The 26,994-nt window shown below is 35.1% G+C and overlaps 1 protein-coding gene across 3 annotated transcripts; it reads left to right on the forward strand.

Moving 5' to 3' along the window:
- The first annotated feature begins 1,130 nt into the window (after positions 1-1,130).
- On the forward strand, positions 1,131-22,296 carry LOC101265768 (chromatin modification-related protein EAF1 B-like). Of its 3 annotated transcripts, none has more exons than XM_069289113.1 (24): positions 1,131-1,508; positions 3,358-3,558; positions 3,658-3,712; positions 3,796-3,893; positions 3,962-5,432; positions 5,541-5,660; positions 5,837-5,992; positions 11,552-11,743; positions 11,925-12,005; positions 13,588-13,645; positions 13,767-14,275; positions 14,378-14,431; positions 15,157-15,214; positions 15,295-15,491; positions 15,594-15,647; positions 15,749-15,829; positions 16,007-16,144; positions 16,236-16,352; positions 18,097-18,200; positions 18,328-18,546; positions 18,625-18,994; positions 19,905-20,835; positions 20,952-21,578; positions 21,819-22,296. In XM_069289113.1, exons 2-23 carry the CDS (start codon positions 3,416-3,418, stop codon positions 20,984-20,986), a joined length of 5,241 nt encoding a protein of 1,746 aa, XP_069145214.1. In that variant the 5' UTR covers positions 1,131-1,508; positions 3,358-3,415; the 3' UTR covers positions 20,987-21,578; positions 21,819-22,296. The 3 variants fall into 3 exon arrangements, with proteins under 3 accessions (XP_069145214.1, XP_004247290.1, XP_069145212.1); XM_069289111.1 differs by adding an exon at positions 3,123-3,181 and having other exon boundaries at positions 1,146-1,508; positions 19,905-21,578; XM_004247242.5 differs by having other exon boundaries at positions 19,905-21,578.
- The last annotated feature ends 4,698 nt before the right edge of the window (positions 22,297-26,994 follow it).

Consider the following 26,994-nt stretch of genomic DNA (forward strand, 5'->3'; position numbering starts at 1 on the left):
AAATGCCATTTGTATAATCGGGAAAAACAGAAATTATGATAATATATATTAAATGTACAAGTCCAAAAGTGGTTCATATTAAACAAAATGAAACGTTTATGATAAATATATAATTAAGTAGTATATGTTTACTTAATTGCAATTTTTTCAATTTCTAATTAGGTGTGAAATTAATCATTGGACATAACCATATAAATTTGTTATTAAAAAATAATATAACTTTATTGTGTAATTATTTTAACTATGATTTTAAGGAGCAAATTTAGGATTTATCATTTTCTAGTTACGGAGAATTTTCAAATAAAAAATAATTATTAAAAATTGAATATTCAAATCTCTCCAAATAAGATTAAATTTGAAATGAAATTACCATGCATCCCTGAGAATAAATTTCAACCATCAAATTTTAACATAATAAAAAATTTTATAGATGCATTTGAAATTCTTTAAATGTATACATACGCTCAATCACACATGACTAAAATATATAATAAATTAATTAAATCTCAATCATATATATCGAACCGCAGAAGTAAAAGAAAATTCTTTCATCTAAAAACTATCTAAGATTATGTGTTTGCTTAATTGCTAATTTTTTTCAATTCCTATTTAGGTGTGAAATAAATTATTAACCATCATATAAATTTGTTTTTAAAATAATAATATAACTTTATTGTGTAATTATTTTAACTATGATTTTAAGGAGCAAATTTACGACTTATCTTTTTCTAGTTACAGAGAATTTCCAAATAATCATAATTCTTAAAATTTGGATATTCAATTTTCTCCAAATAAGCTTAAACTTGAAACAAAATTACCATGTATTCCTAAGAATAAATTTCAATCATCAATTTTTAAAATAATAAAAAATTTAACAAATACGTTTAAAATTCTTTTAATGTAGATATACGCTCAATCATGCATGACTGAAATATATAATAAATTAATTAAAATTCTAGTTATATATCGAACCACACAAGTAAAACTAAGTTCTTTTATCCTATAGCTATCTAAGACTTAAGTATTCATTCATATATAAAAATGGTATAAACATAGATTTTATTTAAATGTGAAAACTAAAAAAAGAATTTTTTTTTAAATATGAGAAAGTATGTTATGATCCAACTTTTGTCAAATCAAATAATAAGCCCAAATGGTCCGAAGCGTTGGTTCGTGTCCAGCCCACTACTAGGAGCGGACGAATAGTTTATGAAGTTTAGAGAGAGAAAAACATAGTTTTTAGAGAGAGAAAATTTGGGACGAAGGAGCACGAAGACGAACCAAGAACCTTATTTTACTCAAAAAACACATACGTATTTACGTCAATTTAGGCACCTGTTGTCTGTATAAGCAAGGGTGTGTATCGTAGGAGATTGAAATGGCTTCACAAATTCTAGGGCAAATATCTTTTGCTTTGAATTGACGTATTTTTCATCAAAGAAAAACCCTAGAACCAACTTCAGGCTTGACGCATTGGTAACCTTACCCGCAATTCCGGCACAATTGAGGTATTCCTTTTGATTCCCAACTTTTACAAACCCTAGCTTTGGACTTCATTCAATTTCTTGCAAACCCTAGAGTTCAATTGTTCATTTACATAACAGGGGAATGTGAAATAGAGAGTTTACATATGGGGTGGTGCAAATTGCTTAAACTGTTATCATGAGAGCTCGATTTTACGTGTCAAGTAGTTGTTGATGTGTGTCAACAAGTGAAACTATTTTGTGTTTGAGCTTCATTTCATTTGACTTGTTTGAAGCTGTTGATCACATAATTATTGTGCTTTTACAAATGCATGAGGCATGGGCAGAAGTTGCAACAATGCCCCTGCCTTTCTGGCATCTTTTAGTATTTGAATTCTGTTTGTGATCTTTGGTGTCTAGTCGTGCAAATGTGCTACTAGGCTGACATGCAATCATGAATTAACTACTTTTATTTTTTGACTGCTACATTCTAGATACTGAGATATTAGTTTTTAATAGATTTGGTGCTTCACATGCTATACTTAATGGATATGTATAGACTACGAGCAATCACACTCATACGAATGAACTCGCAAGAGAACATGTAATAATGATTAGATGCATGCATCCTGGATTTGATGTTTATGGGTACCTACACCTCAATTAATACGATAATAACTGGATTTACTATCAAATATTTATAGATATTTAGTGGATTTTGTAGTGCATAGATCTGCATAAAAGCTACTTGGTTCACGTGAAGTCACATGTTACATTGTGGATCCACCCGTGATAACTACAATCAAAATTTGAAAAAGGAAAACCATTTATAGTGTGCATGGAATGATGTTTCTTTCTCTAAGTGGCTTAGGGTTCAATATGAGCTCTTTTCTGTTGTGTAGCATTAATTTGTACAAAGATTTTTCCCATGGATATTATGGAAGATATTTTAAGAAAGTTTTATCTTTTCTTTTATATGCTTGCTGTTACATGCTGAAATTATCTATGATCTCCCAATAGGAACGATCAACGTGGATCCTCCGTTGGAGCTTATTCAATCAGTTTGCTTAATAACTATTGCATAAGAACTTAATGTATAGCTGCTAAGGATATTGGACATGTTACTTGCTGTCTTGATCTTGAAAAGTTTGTAGAAAGCAAGGTGAAGTGAGAAAGGGAATTGAGACATGTAGTTCTTTGTCCCTGGATGGTCCATATTTGCGTAGTCTCTTACATTTGTAGACCAATTGGTGGAGCACGTCTTGCCCCTTTTTGAACCTATATATATGTTTGTATTCTAGTATTAAGAGGCATTAACATAGTTCATCGAGTTCTATATCTCTTTCCTAATATTTCATAGAGTCATTGTAAGATATGCTAATGGTCATTCTCCCCCTTCTCCAAGTATATCTATCCATTTAGCAATATATGTGTCTGGTAGTTTTGTATCTAGCAATGTTACTTTGGCGGCATATGCTTCCTTGTTTCCAGCATAACTGAATCCCAGAGATCTTACTTGTGAAGTGGCTTTCTTTGTAAGAGACCTGGATTCTCTGGTGCCATTGTTCCTTTTTCTGCAGTCATACATTTCACCTTTACCCGTAATGGACTGTTTACGTAGTGGGTATTTTTTTTTCTTTTCTTTTGCATTTATTCAAGAAAAAGTTGGACGGGATTGAGGCTGCTGGAATAGTGCCTTAAGTTCATTAGTACAAAAGGTAATAAAAACCCAATTCTTGCATTTAAATGATACTTATTAAACAAGACCGTACTTACATCCACAAAATCCAAAAGGTGCACATCTTCTGTTATCTATGTGCTAATATCAGTTGTTACTACTTTCTCTTGGTGTTTCAGTTCCTGCATGGTGTCTTAAGTGTTGTCTTGTCTTTAGGAATTTGATCAAGGCTTGTGCTGATGGAGGGAAAGACCCTGTAGCTTTTAAGGTGGGAATGCATGGATGTGGTGCGGAATCTGATCCCATAGCCAATGCCGAGGTTGACCCCATGGGAGGAGTTTTTGAAGGTGGAGTTGGTATTGGTAACAAAACTGCTCTACGGAGATCACCAATCGATGAGGTTCAAAATAAGCTTAGGTAATGTTAGCAGGCTGCTTCATTCTGTCCTGCCTATATGGAATTTAATGATTGCAGTACTTCCTCTATGCTTACAGTGAGATTTGTTGTTGTTGACAGGCAGGAGTATGATTTCCTAGAGGAAAAGAGAAGAGAGTTAGAATTTCTTGCGCAAGTATGATAGTTCGACTGGGTATTATAGATTTTCAGAAATTATGCGCTTGAACTTTTGGCATGACTTCATTCTTCTTGTTGCAGGGTGGTGATCCACTGGATTTCAAATTTGGGAATGCTACTTCACTTAGTGTTCAGTCCACTTCTCTGACAGATCAACATCCAGATCAGTTTGTGACCAGGTAATTTTTCAGAGCTCTGTTAGTTTTCTAATTCTTATTATGATTGCTAATTTCTATCTGCATTCTAGTGAAGCAAAAGGTAGTTTTGCAATTAATGCTTCACCTCATGGAGACTCAGTTGAAAGTAGTGGTCGACTTGGGGCTCCTCAACTTTGTGAACCCAACAGTGCTGACAATCTCATGCTATTTGATGGTGAAAATGAATTCATTGAAGGTGTTAGGTCCTGTAGACACCCCAGTAAGAGCAATCTTACTCCGTCTGAGCAGTCATCTAAGTTGGATAGAAGTCGAAATGCAAAAGAATTGGGCGTTTCTGCTGCTTTTGGCGTCCCTAGAAAAGCTTACAAGCGAAGACACAGGCCCCGGTCTAATGGAGATGGCACTAGATCAAGTACCACTGATATAATTCTAGCTCGTGGTGGTCATAGCACATCTTTGCCTTCACAACATTTTACTGAAGATGTTAAAGGGCTAGTTTCTGATGGTGAAAATCCAAAAGACCAGAAATCTTCTTTGAACATTTCACAGCCTTCTATTCCAAATGGTTTTATGCCTGTGGAAACTCCGTCTTCTGATAATCAGCTGGATTCTGAAATACATGGCGTTAAAGCTGCAGAGGCAACTACTTACTTGAAGAATGAGGATCTGGCGCATAGCATTCCTGAAGCTAGTGCTTCCAGAGATTTGCTGGATAACCAACATGATCAGAATTCACTCACTGGTGTCGAGGAAATGTCTATTCTGGAAGGTCTAGAAAAGCCTCAATCATCACTGGGAAAAGAAGGGGTAGGTTCTGCTGGTCAGGAAGGTCACTTGTGTACAGCTGCAGCAGAGCTTGAGAATCAAGCTAGTATCAGCAATTTAAATAGGTTAAGTCGTGGAAAGAGCGAGCAGAAAAGCCTACCAATTGATGTTCAAAGCAGTGGTGCAGCATTGGGCACAAAAGGTTTAGATTCAGAATCTTCTCGCACTCAGGCTATCCATAGTCTGGATCGAAATACTAATGATAATGAGACGTTTACCAACCCAACAAACTTAGACTCAAATGGTGACTTGAAGGAACAACTGTCGGTGCCAGAGGGAACACCAGTTATAGAAAGCAATCTTAAAGAACAGAAAGAGGTGAAAGCTGATGACAGTTGTGGTTTCACTAATGAGATATGCAATTCTGGTCCCAAAAATCATCAGAGTAATTTTATAGATACGTCACAGGACGAATTTGCTGGCAGTAAATCTAATTTGCAGAGTGAGGTAAAAGATAAAATTACCACCCAAGTGGAAAAAGTTGCCCCATCTTCATTAGAAACTGAGAGGAAACCCTGTACAAACTCAAGTGATAGTTCCAACTTTCAAAAAGGATATGCTTGTATTGTTGGCCGTAAGGGTTCGATTGAGTCCAGAATACCCGAGCCATCCCAACATGTATCACCACATGGAGTTTTAAATCCTTCCCCTGAGGCACAAGCACCTGAGATCAACCTTAAACTTGCTACCCCGGGTGATGAAGACTCAATCTTGAAAGAGGCACAGATTATAGAGGTTTTTCCCTTATTCTTTAAAATGTCGCATCCTCTTCTGGTCGAGCTTGTAAAATTATTGCTTATTGTGTTATTTGGCTGCAAATATCTAATACAATTTAACAAACAGGCAAAACGTAAAAGAATTGCAGAGTTATCTGCTGTGGCCTTTCCGTTGGAGAATCGACGGAAATCTCAATGGGATTATGTACTCGAGGAAATGGTTTGGCTGGCAAATGATTTTGCACAGGTATGGATTAATTGACCTTTGCCGTTGGAGCCTCTTTCGTTTCTGCTTTTCTAGTAGCTTTTTCAGTGCCATACTGAACAGTTGAAACATGATTAAATTTTCATTTAGGTTCTGGGAATTTTTTTCAGTTTGTTTTTCCAAATTTGACACTTACGTAGAAGTCTTTCTTCATGTAGGAACGTCTTTGGAAAATGACTGCAGCGACTCAATTGTGCCATGACGTTGCTTTTACGGCACGGTTACGATTCCAAGAACAAAATAGCAGTTGCAAGCTAAAAAAGGTAGCCCATATTATGGCCAAATCAGTCATGGGTTTCTGGCAGTCGATTGAGGTACATTGATGACACAATATTACGTTCTTTTGTTACTTTTTTATTTTCCTTCCATGAGAGAATTGTCTTTCTTTTGTTTATTTAGTTACATATGTGTTTTTTTTGTTCCTTTATACTGGTCCATGAGGTTAAACAACTTCTCGATGGAGGATGATAAATCATACCCTGGTTTTATTCTTCCATTTTGCTGTTGGTATTTCCTTTTAATCATGCTTTGGTTACACTTCTTTTGAGCTGAGAGTGTATTAGAATCAGCCTTTCTAAATGTGGGTTAAGGTTTGAGTACATCCTACCCCGACACTGGGTATGTTGTTGATTACTGTTCATCTTGGTTGATCAATTCTTTTGTCCATTGTCAATTGTCACATTTATCTGCCTATTGGTAGTATGTAGTACTGTAACCCCATCTGTTAATTCATATTTGAGTATGAAATATGTGATGCTATGCTGATTTCATATGCACACATAAATACACGCACAAGCACAAACATATGTGTATGTATGTTTGTGTGTGTATTCGTTTGCTTGTTTATTACTTGGTTTAGGGTATGGTACACACATAGCACTTGTAACCATTTTATTGACATATTTTAAGAATATCTTATGAATATAACTGTTATTTCAAGACCTAATTTTGAATAAAAAATTATCAAATATTTATTGTATCATTATATGATTTTTTAAAGACTAGTCAAGTAACAGAAATTATAAAATTGATTCTTTAAATATATTTAGGAGTGAAAAAACTTGATTTTGTAAAGTCTAAAATGACTTATGTTAAGTCGATATTCTACTACAAATATTTGTGTAACTGGAGGGACATTTATTGGAATGAATAGAAAAAGTAAGAAACATAAGTAATAACAACTCATTAATATATATATTAATATCATAAGTCATTTGACTCATTGTTCTTAGAATAAAGTTTGTAGTAATTTATCCACCCTGCTTCGTATCTAGTGTAGTTCAAATAGACCTAGAACGTAAGAATTGAACTAAAACATGTAAGAAATAAAAACTTACCTAAATAATTAAACATTGTGTTCAATTCAGATAGTAATTATGCTGTAAATTAATTTAGATTATCGTTAAAAGGACCTAAATGAAGAAAAACACAGCACGACGACCAAAAAAGAAAGGCTATCTACCAGAAAGTCTTGCCCTCTATGATTAAAGCCTAGTTTTGAGTGGTAATCACGATATCATAACCTATTACCTATAAAAGAACATAAATCGACAATTTCTTTACTATTTAATGTACAACTTATTTAAGTAGGCGTGTGGACATGCGCATTGTTTGGACATCTTTACGATTTTAGCCTTAACATGCCCTGTTGATTTTAATGCAAATATATTGCCTTTTCACAAAATAAAATCAACGTATGCGATTTGAGATCATGATTTCAAATCCCAAATTCTCCAAAAACCAGGATTTGAGATTCCAAATCTTAATTTTAATTTTTTAAATGTAAAACTTGAGTTAATTTTGGTTAAAAAAAAACTCGTCAGTTTATATTTTGCAAAAAAAGACTCATGCTCGATGTGTAGAGATATTCTCTACATAAGAAATTATGTTTTAAAGTTTATAAAATTATATGTATTCGAAAGTTTGTAATCATAAATATTTATTTATAGAAGGAACAAATATGCGGTTTATCAATGCAGTGCCTTAGGATATTTTGATATCTTGTTTATGACTATGATTTGCTTATTTGGTAAGATTGCATATTAATTTGGGAAACTTTGATAGTTTAAACAACTTCTTGAGTTTCATTTTTTACGAGAATAAATGCACTTGAAAAATTGAAATGCATGTTCAAACTTCAAAAAGCTTCCAATTTCAAACCAATCTGATTTCGAGTCATGATTTCATATTGCAGGTACAAACAGGCCCTTAAAACCAAAGTGACCTCTAAATTAAGTTCTAGTTTAATCTTAATCAACATAACAATCTAAATTTTGTCTTTCTAGAGCTTTTTCTTTCTTTTGACTTTCAGGTAGCCACCTTTTCGTTCTAGCTCATCGTTTCCCTTGATCTTAATCAACTTAACAATCTAAATTGTCTTCCTAGATCTTTTTCTTTCTTTTGACTTTCATGTAGCTACCTTTTCATTATAGCTTATTATTTCCCTCAACCATAAATTTAACTTAACTTGAAGTGAGGGTTTTCAACCACGACTCTCATACTTCTCTATCGATATCTTATGTATATATATATATATATATAATATAATAAAATAATAATATTTTCTCATTTATCTAAGTATGTGGAAAAGTTACTCAGTATATGTGCTTCGGAAAGGTAATAGATAACCTGACAAGATAATGGAGATGCACACAAGTTGACCTACATCACCATCATAAACAAATGTATACATAACAAAACATAACAGTTTAATGATTTTCCTATACGATCATATCATGATATGAAGAAAATCATCATTTAAAATGAACGAAAACCCCAAAATGCAGTAATATATAATCACGAGTTCTAGCACTATGGCCTAGTGGTCGATGGAGTGGTTGAGAACCCTGAGGTCTCATGCTCAAAACTTTGGAGACAAGAAAGCACTAGGTCATTCTTCTCATTTGTCCTATGATATTTGATGTTGGTGGGAGGTGGTAGATATCCCGTGAAATTAGTCGAAGTGTGAAAAAACTGGTCCGTACAACACGATCATTAATAGTCGAAGTGTGTATATATATACACACACACACACATATACACACATTTATCAATTCTAAAAAAGGAAGGAATAACCAATAATACTCCTCCCAAAATGATCAACGTTAGACTTACTAAAAATATCTTGGACCAGTTGAACTCAAACTTTCTTGTAAAAACAATAAATAGCAGCTCCATTGTTTCTCCAAAAAAGAAAATTTATGTCACTCAAATAATTATTAACATATTGTTTCAAGTGCAAAAATACAAACTTGATCTATTCTTGAAATACGTGGAATCTCTATGTTATGGAAGGACAGTAATGTCAATTACAAAATTGGTCAAATATTGAAAATGTGTAATCAATCTCTGGGAGGGTGTTCATTATGAAAGAAAATTACTTCTAGAAAGACTGTCCCAATGTTTGTGTAGAAAGTTAACTAGCGAAACCCTTCATGTCATTATATCAAATAGTTTTTTTTTTACATATGAGCTAAATTCTAAAACTTTTGAAGTCCTAAATATAGGCAAATAATCAATTTTCACGTTAACCATATATTTACTTTTCACAATTTATATAAGTAAAGTCATCTTCGTTTTTTAAGTCCTATATATATGGATATACATAATAACAATAAGTGAAGATTTAATAACCTAACTTAAGTTCATTTTAAGTTCTAAATATACGAAAAAAATAATTAAATCACCATTTCTAAAGGACCCTTCGGGTGGCCCAATGATTTGGGTTTGGGACTTCCATGTTGGAGGTCTCACGTTCGAAACCCCTTGCCAGCGAAAGCAAGAGGTTTGCCTTTTGGGTCGAGTCGCAACGGGCTTGCCTACTGCAGATTACCTCTCTCATGTGTGGTTTCCGAGCTATTGCATAGGAGCAACAGGGGTTTTACCCCAAAGGGTAGCGAACTACGAGTTCTTTTTTTAAAAAACACTATTTTAAAAGGGTTAAAAAGATAGAACATTTTGCTAAAGGTCTTCATGCTTTTTAATACAACATAAAGATTTAGATTATTGTGAAAATCATACACTCATACCCCCTGTTAGTTTATGTGTAACCAATTAAATTTATATAGTTATTAAACAACGAATTTGAATTGTAAATGGAACATTTACTTTATTGATATTTTGATGATAAGATCTTAACATTGACGAAAAATTTGTTCATGCCTTTGACCAACAACAACATATCCAGTGAAATCCTAAAGTTCATGCCTTCAACCAAAAAAGAATAATCATTTTTGAAACATTATCTTTCGAAACTCATAAATAGGAAACACACACAAATTATTTGCTAAGATATACCAACTATTAGAAATAAGTTTATTGTACTTTGAGTATGTAAGTTATTTCTAATTTTATTTAGTTATTACTATATCTTATTTTATAGAAATTTCTCTTTTTATTTTAGCTTTTTATCTACTAATCTGCTTCGAATTTATCTTATATGTACTTAGTTTGATGAAATTTCATTTGTGTTGAGAGTTCATTTTATAAAAGGTTTAAGTGCTTTTAGAAAAATAGGGGTAACACCATAGGGGTATAAATATGGGATTTTTATAATATAATAGATGTACTTGTAAGTGTTCTAATTTTAAACTGGATGGGGTTTATGTGTAACAGTGTGATAATACTTTTTTACTTCAATTTAGTGCAGTCAAGGGTGCTTTTAAATCACTTTGCCATGATTAATGTGCGTGTCAGTGTCTCCATCAAGGCTTTATGACATTTTCCCTTCCCAGTGAGCCTCTCTTGAAGAGGCGACACTAAACATTCCAATTTTTTTTAGAAAAGGTGTTCTATTGTATTGTAAAATCGATTATTAAATTGAGTCCGAAAATCATAAGACATTTATTTTTCATGCATAAAAGTTGTTTGAGCTATAATTAAAATAGTATTGCTGATTCCATATTATATAAAGTATTGAAGCTCATTTTTTAATATTTATATTAGGATGTACAGAAGGGAAAGTACTATGGAAAACTCCCAATATTAGGATTGATGAAAAATATCATGAATGGAATTAAAGATTTGTTAGATAGTTAGTTTTGCAGTCCTAAATATGAGGAAAAAATAATTAAATGTCTGTCCCTAGATATTAGGAAAATAATTTATTGACAATCCTATCCAGTGAAATTTATTTTTAAAGGATGAAAAAAACAACAATATTTCGCTAAGATCCTTCGTGCTTTTAACTATATATATGATATTATAGTCTGCTATATGCAGATATAGGCTTGTATCATTGCCTGATTTAAGGCCAATCCTTTAAATTAACATAGAAGGATGAACCAAATCATTTGAAGTTTTAAGTTATCTTCATGGAATTGCTTGAAACATACTTATGTAAATTATTCATGTATTCCAACAATGAATTTATGAGCTCTGCTTTGTCAAAAATAAATAAATTTATGAGCTCGGTTATTAGACTAGGAAGCGGTGCAGCAACTTTTTCATTGCGGTCCTATTACATTGGATCTTTTTTTCTATGAGCTACATTGTGTGATTTAACAATATTTCTCAATTATGTAATTCACTGCCCACGTAAGTATTGGGTAATCTGGAAACATTTCTTACAGGATGTACTAATTCTGAACTTGTATACGTAAGTTGCTTGATTTGAAGAGCTTCCTTGATGTATGTGATCTCAATACAACTGGAGTGAAGTTGGGAGAATTTATTAGTTGTTCTTTAGAAAGAAGAAACTTAAATTTAGCTGGTTATAATCAGATAGAGCAACCTTTAAAACAAATATTAATGCTCATGAAGCTACTAATTCCAGTTAGTCACTTCAGCATTTTCCTGTTTACTTACTTCCTATGAAATTCTGGAGGGAGGAAATCTTTGGTCCTTAATTCATAGTTTTGTTATGCACTTTGCAGGGGGGAAACAAACAACTGGAGCTACCAATTTCTAGAAAGGATCACGATCTTGCTATTAGGGAATATGCCATGAGATTTCTGAAATACAATGACTCTGATGTTCGACAAAGCCTTGCTGAAGCTCCGGTGACTCCAGAGAGGGTGTCTGATGGTGGAATTGTGGATGTGCCCCGGGAAGATCATTTGGGAGAAGTATAAATATGTTTTACGTGTCAATGTCTTTTTTTCTTTCTGGTCTTTTAATGTTTCACCATGAATATATTTTAGGGATTGATTTGAGTGCTCACTCATTTCCTTTTCTGGGGGGATACTCATTTATTTTTAGTTCAGAAAAAAGTAAATCCTTCTAAGTGATCCTCATTCCCTCATGCAGGAGAACCTCTTCTATGCTGTCTCATTTGGAGCAATGGAAGCCTACAGAAAGTCTATCGAATCTCATGTGCTTCACCGTGAGGTAATATGTTGAGAATCACTATTACACAAATGCTTGGTTTTACGTCTTCTGACCTGATAAGTTGCAAACTGCCTGTTTCATCGAACACATTTGGTGGACCTTGGCCTAGATACAAGTATTATGAGATAATAATGGAGAATCCAACTTTATTTTATTCAAAGTCAGGAAGTGAATCAAATAACTGAACTTGAACATTTTGCAAGTGCAGTGTCTCTCATGTACTCAACTTGTGTCTAATTATCCTTACAATTGGCGTCCTTTTATTCTTATAGATTTACATTCTTTATAGTAATCCTTTATTGGCCTGTATCTTTTCCTGCCTAAGGGGATAAATACTAAAATAGTAAGTGGATTGTGGGGATGAATAGAATTTACAGTTTGGTGTTTTCTTTTTTTCATGGATTTCATGAGTTGTGAATGCACTTCTTTAAAATGGAAATTTACAGTCTTAATGTATGAGGGGGAATGAACTTTTGGTGTAACTTGTTTGTTTGACAACCAAGTTATTTTCTTGATTCTGTATGTACTTATGTGAAGGAAGTTACTAAGATTTTCTATGAAGATGCATTAACAGTATGCAGTCCAAAATCTAAGCTGTACTTTGACTAATAGAGTAAAATAACAGGAGGAAATGTGATTTCTTGCCCTTGCATTACCTGTCACACAGAAAAATTCTTCGTGGTTCATATGTTTTTGTTTTAACTTGTGGTCAAGAACTTGACAGAGCTCATTCGCAATTCTTGAGGATTTTACTGATAATCTTGTAGTCTAAAGATAATTTTAGCTTAATCCAAGCCATTGTTGGTGGTTGATTGTGTGCGTTCGCGAAATGAATAGAGGAACATAGTTTGTGGCTGTTGTGTCTTGCTCCCAGTTTGTTTTTCTGACATCCTGCAAAAGCTATAGCGTCTTAAAAGATTACATTTACTTGGAAATTGCATGGGATGGAAGTAATAAGGACCCAGCATGATGTGTTTCTTCCTGTGCATTTGTCAAAGAGTTTATTGTTTTAGTAATCATTATTACTCTCTTCCAAATTTAAGTGTCCCATTTTGTTTGAGCACGATAAACAATAAGGTAATAACTGTAGTTAAATATTTTGCATATGATTTTTTCTAATACTACATGTATCTAAAGGTGTATATATAGTTAGTTCTTTCAACTATTTGAATGTTTTATAGTGTAAATGTTGTAGTGGATCACCTTTTTTTAATGTTAGATTATTGGACAAGTATTGTATTGTGTACGGAGTATGTTTCCTTAGACAATTTGGATCACCTTTTTTTAATGTTAGATTATTGGACAAGTATTGTATTGTGTACGGAGTATGTTTCCTTAGACAATTTTGCCATAATTCTCAATAGAAAGTGGGACAGATTACTTGCTCAAAAAAAAAATAAAAAAGAAAGTGGGATAGAATATTTGGAACAGAGGATTTTTCTAAAACTAGGTACTGGTTTTATTCACGATTGATAGGTTGTGCATATTTGACGATTCACCAACCCCATCTTTTCTGGCTTTAGCTGTTCGTATTGTGTTTTAATCCTTCTTGTTGATGCTAGTCTATTATTTGAAATTCCAGAAAACTGGTAGTAGTATGCACGAAGAGGTGGAGACATCAGCATACGATACCATTCCAGGTTTTCTTTCTTTTCTGTTCTCTTTTTAAATTTTTATGTTCTTGGGAGGTTGTTGCCTCCTGGTACTGTTTTTTCTAGCTGGTCCTATTTCTTGCTGAATTTCTATGAATTGCTTCTCTAGACTACGCATTTGAAGAGGATGAAGGAGATTCAAGTCCATATGATACATCAGTTGCCATTGAAGGTAACAAATCATCAAGATTTTCCCAGAAGAAAAGGAAGATCCACATTAAGACGTATAGTGGAAGACCATATGGTGTTCGCGCCGATGTACCATTTACACAGCGTGCAGAAAACAAACTTGGTACTCATCAATCTATGCAACTGGGAAAAAGGCCATCTAACAATCTTAATGCGTCTATTCCAACAAAGCGTATGCGTACTGCTTCTAGGCAAAGAGTTCTTAGTCCTTACAGTGCTACAACATCTGGATGTGCTCAGTTGCCAATCAAAACTGATGCTTCAAGTGGCGATACCAGTTCATTTCAGGATGATCAGAGTACTTTGCATGGGGGATCACATATGCCAAATAATTTGGAAGTTGAGTCAGTGGGAGATTTCGAGAAGCATTTACCATTTGATTCCGCTGAAGTTTCAAAACCTAAAAAACAGAAAAAAGTGAAGATTCTGGTACTTGATAAGTGCTATGTTTTCAGTAATTAACTTTTTTTAATTAGATTTTGAAGGATCTCAATGTTTATCTTTTCTTGATGACTATTCTCATTGATTCAGGGTTCTGCTTATGAACAGCGATGGCAGGTTGATTCTAATTTTCAAAACGAGCAGGTGATTTTCTTTTTCTTGTTCACATAGTGAATCTAATTGAGCTATACTCTATATTTTTGAACTCTTCAATTAGAGTTCAGTAGAGAAGGTATCCACTTATAGGTGTGTCTCAATGACTTGTAATTTATTCTTTTTTTCTTTCTCATAGCGGCTCACTTTATTAGTTAGTTTTCTTACCTGTTAGTATTGCACGCTTGTTTATGGAGGTTTTTGTGTCGACTTGTTTATGGAGGTTTTTGTGTCGACCTATTGACCCTGTTCTCTTTTTCTGCACATCGCTGGCAGCTCGAACAAACTCTGTTTTCTTGATCATTTACTAGGCATAGATGTATCTCTTTGCATATGTGTGCCTTTTTTCCATTTTTTTCCCTTTTTGTTGTTGGAGGGGGCAAATGTTACATATTCTTTCTTGATCCTGCCATTGGAGTATGTGAATATGCTGTGATTAACAGAACCCAATTTTTTTGTACATAAACTTCTCTGCTGTTCATGACTCAACTCAGTATATTGGAGAAGTATGGTATCATCCTCTTGATGGTTTTGAGAATGGCAATGCTAATGTGCATTTTTAATAACCAGATCTCTCTCTTTCACTCTCTCTCTCTGTCTCTCTGTGTGTGATGTGCGTGTGTACATTCTATTCTGTTGTGTCATGTTTTATGTATACACACGCACGTACATTTCTGTAACATCTGTGTTATTGTTTATAACTTTTTTGGTCTCAGAGGGATTCTTCAAGAAAGAGATTGGAGGGCCATCAACTTGATTCGAACGGTAGTAATGGTATGGTTTTTTACCAGCACATCAGATTAATAGCTTGATACTAAATATCCTTCTTGTATTAATGGCACTCTCTTTTGAAGGTTTATTCGGCCAGCATGTTGCAAAGAAACCAAAGATGATGAGGCAATCACTTGAAAATTCTTTTGAAAATGTTGGCCCTGTTGGTGGTTTTGTTCCATCTCCAGCAGCTTCCCAGATGAGTAACATGTCCAACCCAAATAAACTCGTGAGAATGCTTAGTGGTAGGGATCAGGGCAGGAGAGCCAAAGCTTTGAAGGTACTTGTGTGTGCTAGAATGTAGTGCTCTGTTTCAATTTGCTCTTGTTTGTTGGTATAATCTGAAGATTTATCCACCTATAAGAATGAATTTGATATGCAGATGTCTGCTGGCCAAGCAGGTTCAGGAAGTCCATGGTCACTATTTGAGGACCAGGTTGGTTTTCTTTTGATTTGATATATCCTTTCTTCTGCTTCTTTTTCATTGTAGTTTTCTGGCCTGATGTGTATTAATGAAATTGAATATCAAAATTTTAGGCACTTGTTGTCCTAGTGCATGACCTGGGTCCAAATTGGGAGCTTGTAAGTGATGCTTTCAACAGTACTTTACAATTCAAGGTGAGCATATGTTCATGAATTCTCTTACCATCTTTTAGCCAGACTACTCTAACAGTAGATGATTTTAAAACTTCCCTATATCTATTTTCATTACTGTGCACTTAACTCCTTTCTTTTTTATCTGTCCTTTACATTATCTTTTCACTGCTCCTAAAGAGTTGTCTTGAGTAAGTGCAGTGTATCTACCGCAAACCAAAGGAATGCAAAGAACAACACAAAATACTGATGGACAGAAGTAGTGGTGATGGTGCTGATAGTGCTGATGATTCAGGATCATCTCAACCTTATCCTTCAACATTACCTGGCATTCCCAAGGTTCAACATTTCTTTTCGTTTCTCTTACCTTGATGTTTACTTTTTCCGCCCATTTTCGTAATTTTGAACGAACCTGCTAAACATCATTCAGGGAAGTGCCAGGCAACTGTTTCAGCGTTTGCAGGGGCCAATGGAAGAGGATACCCTTAGATCTCATTTTGAGAAGATGATCTTGATCGGGCAGAAATATCTTTTACGAAAGAATCAGGTATTCTTGCATTAGCATTTCTCCATAAAATAAAGTTAGTCTAAGCCTCTTGGTGATATTAGAGAGAAGACCCTATTTTATGCTCCTTGAGCTACAATTTACTGGTCTGTTATTTGCATGTTCAGTATACATGAAATGACTTCATTTTCTTCAGGCATATTCATGACACATGTATGAAATTGTTATACCAGGTGGTTTTGGTAATTGGTGTTGCCATTTGGTTGTCTATCATACTAGGACCAAATGATATTAAGCTTTTGCAATGTGTTGCTTATAAAATTGAGCTACAATTATGAAGTGTGGGGTTTAATGAAAAAAGACGCAAAATGGAGAAAAATACTAATATATATGTTTTAGTCCAAGTCTTATAATTATAAAGCATGAATGTCAAATATATGTACAAAGAATTTGAAAAGATAATTATGATAGCGTGTAAAATCAATCTTTTTTTTGTTCCTCTTTTGAAGGTCTCCAGCATATCCTTAATGTTGAGGAATACAACATTACCACTTCCCAAAAAAGATAAAAATCAATTGTTTAGTTTCGACTCTTTAGGTCAGGCTCACTAGTAAGGAAATGCATGTCTTAGAGCCTTTATGATGACACTGAAGCGCACATTAAGCGAGGTGAAACGTTCAACATGTTTTGAACTTTGCTTTAGGGATTAAGTTCTCTCCTTTGATAACACTGCTTGCTTGGTGCTATTATTATGAATGAAATATCCTTACTTAACATCCGCTACACTGAGCCCAACAGAAAGAGTGAGGTGCCATTTATCAAAAAGTACCAATACAGTAATCAGAACACTATGTGTATGGTCCTTGACCAGTGTCTTTGTTTCATCCTAGCAATTTTAGAAATCAGATTGTAAGTCTTTTTTAGAATGGTAACACTGTAAACAAACAGGTCTACTACAGAAGCTGTGTAGACTCCCATAAGTAAGGAAAGATACAAGTAAAATTTCCTTTCAGTATAGCTTTTTACATGCTGTCTAGAACAAAAATATCTTCAGCTTCTAAAAATATTCTTGTTTTCACCCAAACTAGTTAAGGACTAAGCATTTCGTCTTCAACTTCTGAATGTTGTGTTGATTGTCCTCGAAACATCTCTGATTTCTTTCTTTCCAAGTCACTACACCAAACGCATGCTTGGACAATACTCCATCTCTCCTTCTGACTGGTTGAATTGCCATTTGTGCTGCAACAGTTTAGTACATCCCTTGTTTTTCCTAACATCTCCCACCTAATTTCCCTCAGCTTGATGAAGATTTTTCTCTATCTGATCTGTGCACTTCCAATCTAAATCAGAGTATATGTTAGAAATCTGAGAAAATTATACTCCCCCTGTCCAATTTATGTGTCACTCTTTCCTTTTTAGTTAATCCCAAAAGCAAAAAGAATCACACCAACTTATGACTTTTAGTTTATGAACTACTTTCAAAAGCCAATCCAAACACCCTCCTACGCTTAATGAGATGATTTATAACCATATAAAAAGTCTTCATTTCATTCTTTTCTCCTTGCCCAGTCCAATAACATCACATAAATTGAGTTTGGGGGAGGGAATATGTTTTACAAGCTCACATGATGTTGAAATTCGTTTAGAAAGTATCTTATCTGTACAAAGCAGGGGTCCATTATCTGTTTGTTTGCATTGTACATCTAAGAGTTTTTTTTTTTTTGGTTGATAAATGCATTATGCATCTGAGTTCCAAGTTGATGTATGCATTCCTGTTTCAATGAAGGGTTATAAACATGATCCAAGACATCTCCAGCAACCACATGATTCTCACACACATGCTCTTTCACAAATTTGTCCAAACAATCTGAGTGGAGGACCTATTCTTACGTAAGTCTTTCTGTGATATGCTTTTTTTTTGGAAGAATTGGACATTTCTCAAGTTTGATAATAACTAAAGCTAAGCTAACTCTTCATTATTCTTTTTCTTATGGTTCCTTCTGTTCGTTGTCTGAAGACCTTTGGACCTATTTGATGATGCACCCTTGCCTAGTCCAGACTATCTCTCTGTTGGATGCCAAGGTCCGCGCCCAGGTGGATTATCTATTTCAAGTCAGTGTGCATTGAACTCAGTGCTCCCAGTGGCTGGTGCAAACTTGGCAGTCCAGGGTTCCTCCAGTATGATTGGTGGAAACAACTTCCCGTCATCATCAAGTCCCCTCAATGCATCTGTTAGGTAATGGATGGATTATACTTGAAAATCATGTTTTGACGTTTCCTTATCATGTACCAATATGGGTAATTCTGCTCCCAGGGAAGCTAGATATGTTCCTAGATCTGCATCTCTTCCAGTTGATGAACATCAGCGACTGCAGCAGTATAATCAAATGAGAAATATGCAATCCAATATGTCTGCTCCTGGAGTTCTTGCAACCACTGATCGTGGTGGTGTTCATACGCTTTCCAGTGGCAACAGCACGGGCATGATGGGTGGGGTTAATAGAAGTATTCCAATGGCGAGGCCTGGGTTTCAAGGAGTTGCATCACCGCCTATGTTGAATTCTGGAAGCATGCTTTCCCCTGGGATGGTAGCACTGCCAAACAGTGTGAATATGCATTCTGGAGTGAGCTCTAATCAGGTGAATTCAGTGATGAGACCTCGCGATGGTTTGCGCATGATGCGGGTTAGTCAGTTTCTGACTTTTGATTGCTTCTCTCTTGTTGCTCTTATTTGGTTCATTGGTGAAGTTGGCATACAAAAAGTTTCCTTGTTGATTCAATTTAAAGGATTTTTAGTACTTTGTGAGATGACTTATAGATCTGTGCTATTTTGTTACAACTATCTTCCTCTTTTTTCCACTATGACCTGTGAGACTTGGTTACAACCTTACCTGTAGTCATTCTGTTTTTGAAGAGTAGAGTCCACATGATTATGGATGGAGAACATGTGAATCTAACAGTTCAGTTGGGCAAACTTGCAAATTTTATGTGAAAAGTATGTACTAAAGAATTAGAAGTTTGTGAGCGAGATTCATTTATTCATTTCTAACTATTGCATAAAGAACAAAGGGAGGTAATACTCATCTCACCTTTGCGTCATTTGATATGTGTTGAATGCTTCCCGAATCACAGCTATAGCTAAATCAAGAAGAGACAATCTGTGAAAGGTAAAGATTGTTAGCTTTCAGTGAACTGCTCTCAGCTATAAGATTTCATGACTTCGCTAAGGGTACACATTTGAGTGTTCTATGAAGATTATTCACTCCCACAATTTATAAGTTGTTGCTTGATGCTAGTTTCTGTATCACATTCTGGTCTTTGGTGGTTGTTGATGCAAGGAGCATGTTATGGACATCTAACTTCCCAATTTGCAATTTTGATGCATTCCATGCTATTGTGTCTCACCACTCTTTGCATGTTTCGTTGAACAATTGTTGCTCGGCTCTAGTTTCTGCATCATTTTCTTCTCTTTTTGTGGTTGCTGAATGCTGATACATAGGAGCACATTATCAACATGTAATTTTCAACTTTGCAGTTGCCATATAGTCCTTACATGTTTAATTCAATGACACTGTTCGGGTATCTCTCTTGCAGCCACCACAGAATCAGGAAGCTCAGAGGCAAATGATGGTTCCTGAGCCTCAGCTGCAGACCTCTCAGGGAAGCAGCCAAGTGGTTCCTCCATTTGGTGGGTTAAGTTCCTCTTTTCCCAACCAGTCTGCCTCTCCCGTTAATCCATATCCACTTCATCATCAGCAATCACATCCCATGTCTTCACAGCAGCCACTTATGCTTAGCCCTCATCACCCTCATCTTCAAGGGGCTAATCATGCCACCAACTCTCAGCAACAAGCTTATGCAATTCGATTAGCTAAAGAGAGGCACCTGCAACAGCGACGGTTGCAACAGCAACAATTTTCCCATTCACAGCCCCAACTACCTATTTCATCTTCTTTACAAAACAGTCCGAAGACCACATCACAATCTTCTCTGCCAGTATCAGTTTCTCCTTTGACATCCCCCACCTCAATGACCCCAATGCCTCAACCTCACACATTGCCAGCTCATGGGCATGCACGGACTGCTCAAACTGCAGGCAGCAGTCTGACTACTCAGATGAGCAAGCAAAAACTACGTCAGACAGGGCGGCAGCAGCTTCAATCAGCAGGCAGGCACCTTCCTCCACAGCGGCCGCAGTCACAATCACAGCAACAAGCTAAACTATTTAAGGGAGTTGGCAGAGGGAACATGACGATGCACCAGAACTTGCAGGTAGATCCTTCTCTAATGAATGAGCTTTCTAGCAATCAGGCGAATCAATCTGCTGAGAAAGGTGAGCAAGCTACTAGCTTGATGCAAGGTCATGGACTATATTCTGGGTCAGCACACGGTCCTGTCCAGATTGGAAAACAAGCTATGGCACCTCATTCTTCAAGTCAGTTGCAACAGCCCCAGCCTAAGATTTACTCTGGCCAACCAGCTCCATCTACTAAGCATCTTCAGCAGGAGATGCCTTCTAATCCGGGTAATAGCAATCAAAATCCTGCCTCATTGGCTGCCTCAGATACCAATTCATCTCAGCAATCTGTTCCGTTCTCAGTCTTAGGTTCTTCTAACCACCAAGCCTTGGTGCATCAACAGTCACAGGTGCAGCCACAGCCAAAATTGATGAATAAAAAACAAGCAACTGTACAACGAGTTTTGCAGCAGAACCATGTAGTAAATTCAGATCCATCAAAGAAGTTGCAAGCTGGTGAATCTCAAGCTGAACAACGTTCTATGTGCAAAACTTCTCAGATAGGTGTAATCACCTCAATGCCTCAGGAGTGCAACAATGCAACTAATGTCGCAGATGCTTCAACCCTGAACAATAATCAGTGGAAGGGTACAGAACCATTATTTGATTCAATAGGGGCTCCCCCTACAAATTCTGCTGGCAGTGAGTCAGCGCCTCAAGTTAGCCGAGGAGTAAGTCAAAGAAGATCTTCAGGCAACTTGTCTCCAACAGGGCCTGATAATAGTGTCAACTGGCTACAAAAATCCTCCCAATTGCAGCCTTCTTCCCCAGTGACCCAGCCACAGTTACAGCAGCAGCAGCAGTTATCACCATTGCAACAGACTCAGGTTCTGCAAGCAGGGAATAGCAGTTCGTTTGCTAGACCCAATGACTGTAGACTGGATTGAACTGTCCTCAACAGATATGGATGATTCCTAGGTGGCTAATTAGTCCCTGAATGGGCAGCATGCCTGGGAAACAGCGGTGTACAGGTAAAACATTCTTTTAGCTTAATATGTACTAAAGTTAGTCTATCAGCAATTTAGGTATCCAAATACGAGGAATGAAATACTTGAAATGCTCTAGAAAAAGATGAAACCCATCAGTAGAGGTCTAGAGTTGATTTTCACTTAGACACCTCTAGTAAGCCTGGTACATTTTGGATTGTTGAAGTATAAAACATGGTGTAATATTGGTAGAATCGGCTAATTCTTGCTTATTTTATTGTTCAGATGAAGCTTGTTATCCCCGAGGGCATCACTTCATGGCAAGTTGGTGAATTTTCAAGGTTTAGCAGTACTAGATGAACGGCTGCTATTTTTTTTGGGTTTCTGTATATTATTGTTGCCCTAGAGCCTCAGGAAGGTAGGGACAGATATAGAGGTATATGTACAGGGTTTCACTTTATCTGGGTTTTCCCCTCTTTAAACGTTACTTTTTTCATTTTCGTAAAGCCCCTAGCTCCACCTGCTCACCCAGTGGTTCCTGTTTGATTTTGCCCCAGTAGATCATTCCCATGTATCATTGCCCGTGAATTCAAGGGGGTAGTAGTTGTCATTTTTATGGCCAAAGGCTGTGGGAAATTTTGTGAATACTAGTCTTTTGTATTTGTCAGAACAGTCACCATACATGACTGCAGCTTCGTAGTAGCCTCCCTGATTCTTGTAAATTGTTCTTGTTTGCATTTTGCAAATCTTTATTGAGATCCAATTGCTGCTGTGTTGCTTTTGAATCATACAACATATAAATGCAAATGCCAGGATCTAATTGTCAGTGCTTTGTTGTAAGAGCAATCATAGGCATAAACAAGTAACTGATGTTTGCCTGCCAAGGCAAAAGATGGCTTGGGAAATTCACTGATAACCAACAAGAAGCGAATCCTTTTTCTCAAAGTTGTAAGCTCATGTATAATGTTGCCAACAATTTTGCCTGAAACGTATTGGTAAAGTAAGCTTAAATCTGAGACCACAATTTGGGTGTTTAGCATTACAGATGAAATCAACGATGGTATATTTTAGTTTCTTTGATGTTTTTAATCTTCAACTTGCAATTTTAAATATTCCGTAGGAACCTTTTTAAAAAGTGAAGTGATTTGTGTAAGGAAATTTCATAAAAACGACGAAGGGAAAATCATGAAACAATATTTTTAATTTAGAAGAGGTAGTTGAAGAAGTAGCATCACATGAGAAGAACCCAAGGCTTCTCATCTCTCTACAAGTTGTGTTTCGACAAATCTTTATCTCCCAAGGCACAAGCCGTACTTGATATCTTACGGTTATACTATCACACTATAATTTATTTGTACCCCACTGACATTATACCATGATTTATGGATTATTAATTCAAAACGTCACTCTTCTAAGTGAAATAAAATATACTTGAATTATGCATTTTACTTGGCCAATCATTTATCTGTCAACACTCTATAACAGATTTGAATTCAAGATCCTCATCACAATTTATATCATTGAGTGCTACCTCATATCAAAGATACTGTCGACGGTTATTTGATATCGATTCCAATCAGACATAACTTATCGAGAGCTCTTTATATTTTATCATTTTTCAGGCACCTGATTCGAGGTTTTATAACGTGTTATATCAATGTGATCTTTTATCACTTGCCTAGTTATCATGACCAAATTGATCATTTTCTCCTCTCCTTCGTCAAGGAATTTTATATTTGGAACCGATTGATCTATTACGCTTTCGGCGTATCATAGAATTTATCCTTCAAAGACTTCACATCGGAGCATTTGCAATTGAATTATATCATAGGATCAGTACATTCATCTGAAAATTGGTTTGCAACATTATGCTCTTAATTTAACTATACTTACAATATTATAAGTATAGTTTCATAATTATAGTTCGAAAAAGACATGTTTTTTGCTTTACTTTTGTTGTACCATAGGTACATAATCAATGACAAATTTGTATTGCCACATAATAATATTATTTTGGTCATGACACAACCTTTATAGGCAAAAGTTTTTATTCCTTTTTCTCTTTTGGTAGTTCACAAATAAACATATTATAATATTTATGATGTATAAAACACGATCATTGATCATTTTTGTCAAATAAAAATTTATTTATTCCTCTCAATTCTCTTGTAGAGATGAGTTGTGACATATATCATTTTTTTTTCTCAAATCTCCCATAGAGGTGAGTTGTGGCATATATTCAACCCGTAATGATTTTATCACATCTAGACCATTCTCTTATAGAATGGTCGAGCATTCACGATACTCATTACAAGTCACATTCTCTTCAAGGAATGAACTAATCATTTATATGTACCTCATAAATTTGCATTATAAGGACATTGTCATGACTTTAAAATTTATCATATTTCCATAAAGCACCTCAACATCACTTTGAAAGATCAATTGTACCATCACTTTATCTTCTTGTCTTTTGATGGAGGATTATAAACTTGTCAAATTATTTGGTTGACAACATTAACAAGTCCAATGATATTTCATACCATTTTGATGATAAAAAATTGCCTTCACATTTTGAAGGACTATTTAGAGAACCAGTAGTGTTCTTCCTCTTAGAATTACCACTGATGACTATTATAATTTCATCCTTTCACACTCTTTTTCATATTGTTAATCAAATTTGTCATCTTTCAGACTAATTCTTTACTGCTACCACATTCATACGATAGAATGGAGCAAGTCAACATGCGGATTTCAAAGTTATATATGTTACTACCACATTCTTTTCAAGGAATGGAGCAAATTCAATAGAAGTATTTCAAGGCTTTTCATTAAAATATATTATTTCTGACTTAGTCATCATATCATCAATATGGTGCATTGAGACTGAAACTCAATGTATTATCCATATAAGGCGTATTAGGACATAATTCTACTGGACTTGAACCCAATACATTATAATCACTGTACATCAATACTCAAATTGATGTCTTGCCCTCTTGGTGCTATAGAACTTGAATTTATAGTCTTATCCTCAAATAATTTTCATTATGTATATATGGACTTAACCTAATATCTTACCATTTTCTGCGATTATGGGACTTGAATTCATTGTCTTACCCTTCAATCATTGTCATATAAGTCATAACCAATAGAACTCAACCATGAGTCTTTAGAAAAATAAATCAAGAATTATAGAAATAATTTTAGTCAAAATAAGACTATGAGATGTTTTATCACCTCTAGTAATTATAAATAATAATAAGTTCCTCATAATCAATAATTAGAAAATTAACATGAAGATTTACTTTTTTATTCTTCAATTTTTTTTCAAAACTAGAATTGTAGTATAATTATAAATCAATGTATAAATTGATAAAGTAAAACAAACCAATATGTTCTACCTTTTCATATTACACATATATACTAAACTAAATTATTAGTATAAGAGGAACTTTTGAAAATATAAATGTGTAACACGAAAAAATGAATAGAAGCTTTTCTTGCTGACAAAAGTTTCAACTATAACTCCTTTGTGAAGTACAATAATTTTTAGAGCATATTTGTGATGAAAACGTGTTACAAAATCAAGCACATAATATAATAGAAAGAGAAGATGACAAGAGAAGTAAGATGGAAGATAAAAAAATTTTCTTCTATTCAAGTATGTATATCAAATAGTGAATGATATAACTCTAGTGGATCATCCAAATAAAATAATGGAGTTATAACATAATTTAATTTTTAGTTAATTAGATTGATAATTTTTATTTTATATGCCTGACTCTATTATTATTTACCGGGTTATATTAACTTTGGTATGTATACACTTTATTTTAGTTATTTTTTTGTATTAAAGTAATATTATAAATAAACCGCGACCATGATTTCTGTTTAAATTTTGAGTATGTGTTACAATAAAAATACGGAAGAAATCAACAAACAGAAGGTTGAATATATTTATCTTTCTCTTTTTAGGATTATAAATATATATATATCCTCGTGTATGTTGAATATATTATTATTGAAGAAGAGTTTTATTGCATGGTATCGGAGCCTTAGGAGGTTAAAACAACCAAAAAACAACAACAGAGAACTGATTCCAATGGCAAAGGACGATAATATCTCCACAACAACATCTGGCTCGCTAGGGACATAGTTGATTGCAACAACACAAACCTCATTCACTAATATTAATATACCTTTACCGTCACTAAATCTTGCACACCAATTACCAGTTAAACTCACATCCTCAAATTTTTTATTGTGGAAGACGCAATTTCTTCCGATGTTCCAGATCAGTTTCTGACTGGTGATCAACCTAATCCTGCATACCATGGTTGGATAAGACAAGATCAACTTGTGTTAAGTTAGATCGTTGTTTCAGTCTCCAGAGGTATTTTACCTCAATTGGTTGGTGCAGAGACTGCTCAGAATGCATGGAGCAAACTTGTGGGTGCCTATGCGTCTGGATCAAAGCCACATATTCATGAGTTAAAAACACAATTACACACGTTACGAAGAGATAATGCAAGAATTGAAACCTATGTGCAAAAGGCAAAGGGAATTGCAGACAAGTTGGCTGCATTGCAGCATCCCGTTAATGATGATCTGGTTGAATTTATTATCGCTGGTTTGGGACCAACCTATTGACCCTTTACAAGATCACTTGAATCACATCAAGAGAATATTTCTTTTGATGCTTTATACATATTGTTGTTGAATGAAGAAAGACAATTAAAAAGCGATGAGGCTCTTAATGTCATCGTGGTCGCTCTTCGAATCAAGTTTACTCCGAGATGGCTCATAATAGTGGTTATCAACACCATACTCCATCCTCTAATATTCAGTCTTCAATCACAGATGCATCAACCATTATTTGTCACAATTGTGAAGGAAAAGGTCACATCACACAAGTACGCCCATCACCTAGAACAACTAATGGAACTCGATCTTTTGGCAAACTCGTCTCTAACCTAGCAAACACGCAACCTTCGCCTACCCAAGATTGGTTGATGGATAGTGGCACCACGCATCATATGACGACTGACCTTAATAATCTTGCCATTCACTCTGAATATCAAGGTCCAGAGGAGGTAACTCTAGGTAATGGATCTAAACTACCAATTTCTCATATAGGTAAAAGTTCCATTATTGCTTCTGCCAAAAAAGTTTAAACTTGACGATATTCTTCATGTACCTACTGCTACTCAGAATTTGGTATTCATAAATTCTTTTACCAAATCTAATAATGTCTCAGTTGAATTTTTTCCTAATCATTTTTCGATTAAGGACTTGGCAACGAGGGCACCACTACACACATGGTTGAGTAACAGCGGGCTATATTCGCTCCTAGTTACAAAGTTATCATCTCTGGCCTCCTTTGCAGCTTCTTTTAGTACTTGGCATGCTCGTCTGGCTCATGCGTCATATTCTACTATTTGTCAAGCATTACCATAAA

Source organism: Solanum lycopersicum, chromosome 9 (genome assembly GCF_036512215.1).
Source record: "Solanum lycopersicum chromosome 9, SLM_r2.1".
NCBI classification, from domain to species: domain Eukaryota; kingdom Viridiplantae; phylum Streptophyta; class Magnoliopsida; order Solanales; family Solanaceae; genus Solanum; species Solanum lycopersicum.

Bases quoted from the DNA above. Each gene is read 5' to 3' on its own strand.
- LOC101265768 (XM_004247242.5), top strand. From the start codon at position 3,416: ATGCATGGATGTGGTGCGGAATCTGATCCCATAGCCAATGCCGAGGTT. The intron at 5,661-5,836 runs GTATGGATTAAT...TTCTTCATGTAG, and splicing joins TGGCAAATGATTTTGCACAG to GAACGTCTTTGGAAAATGAC. The intron at 16,145-16,235 runs GTTCAACATTTC...AACATCATTCAG, and splicing joins CATTACCTGGCATTCCCAAG to GGAAGTGCCAGGCAACTGTT.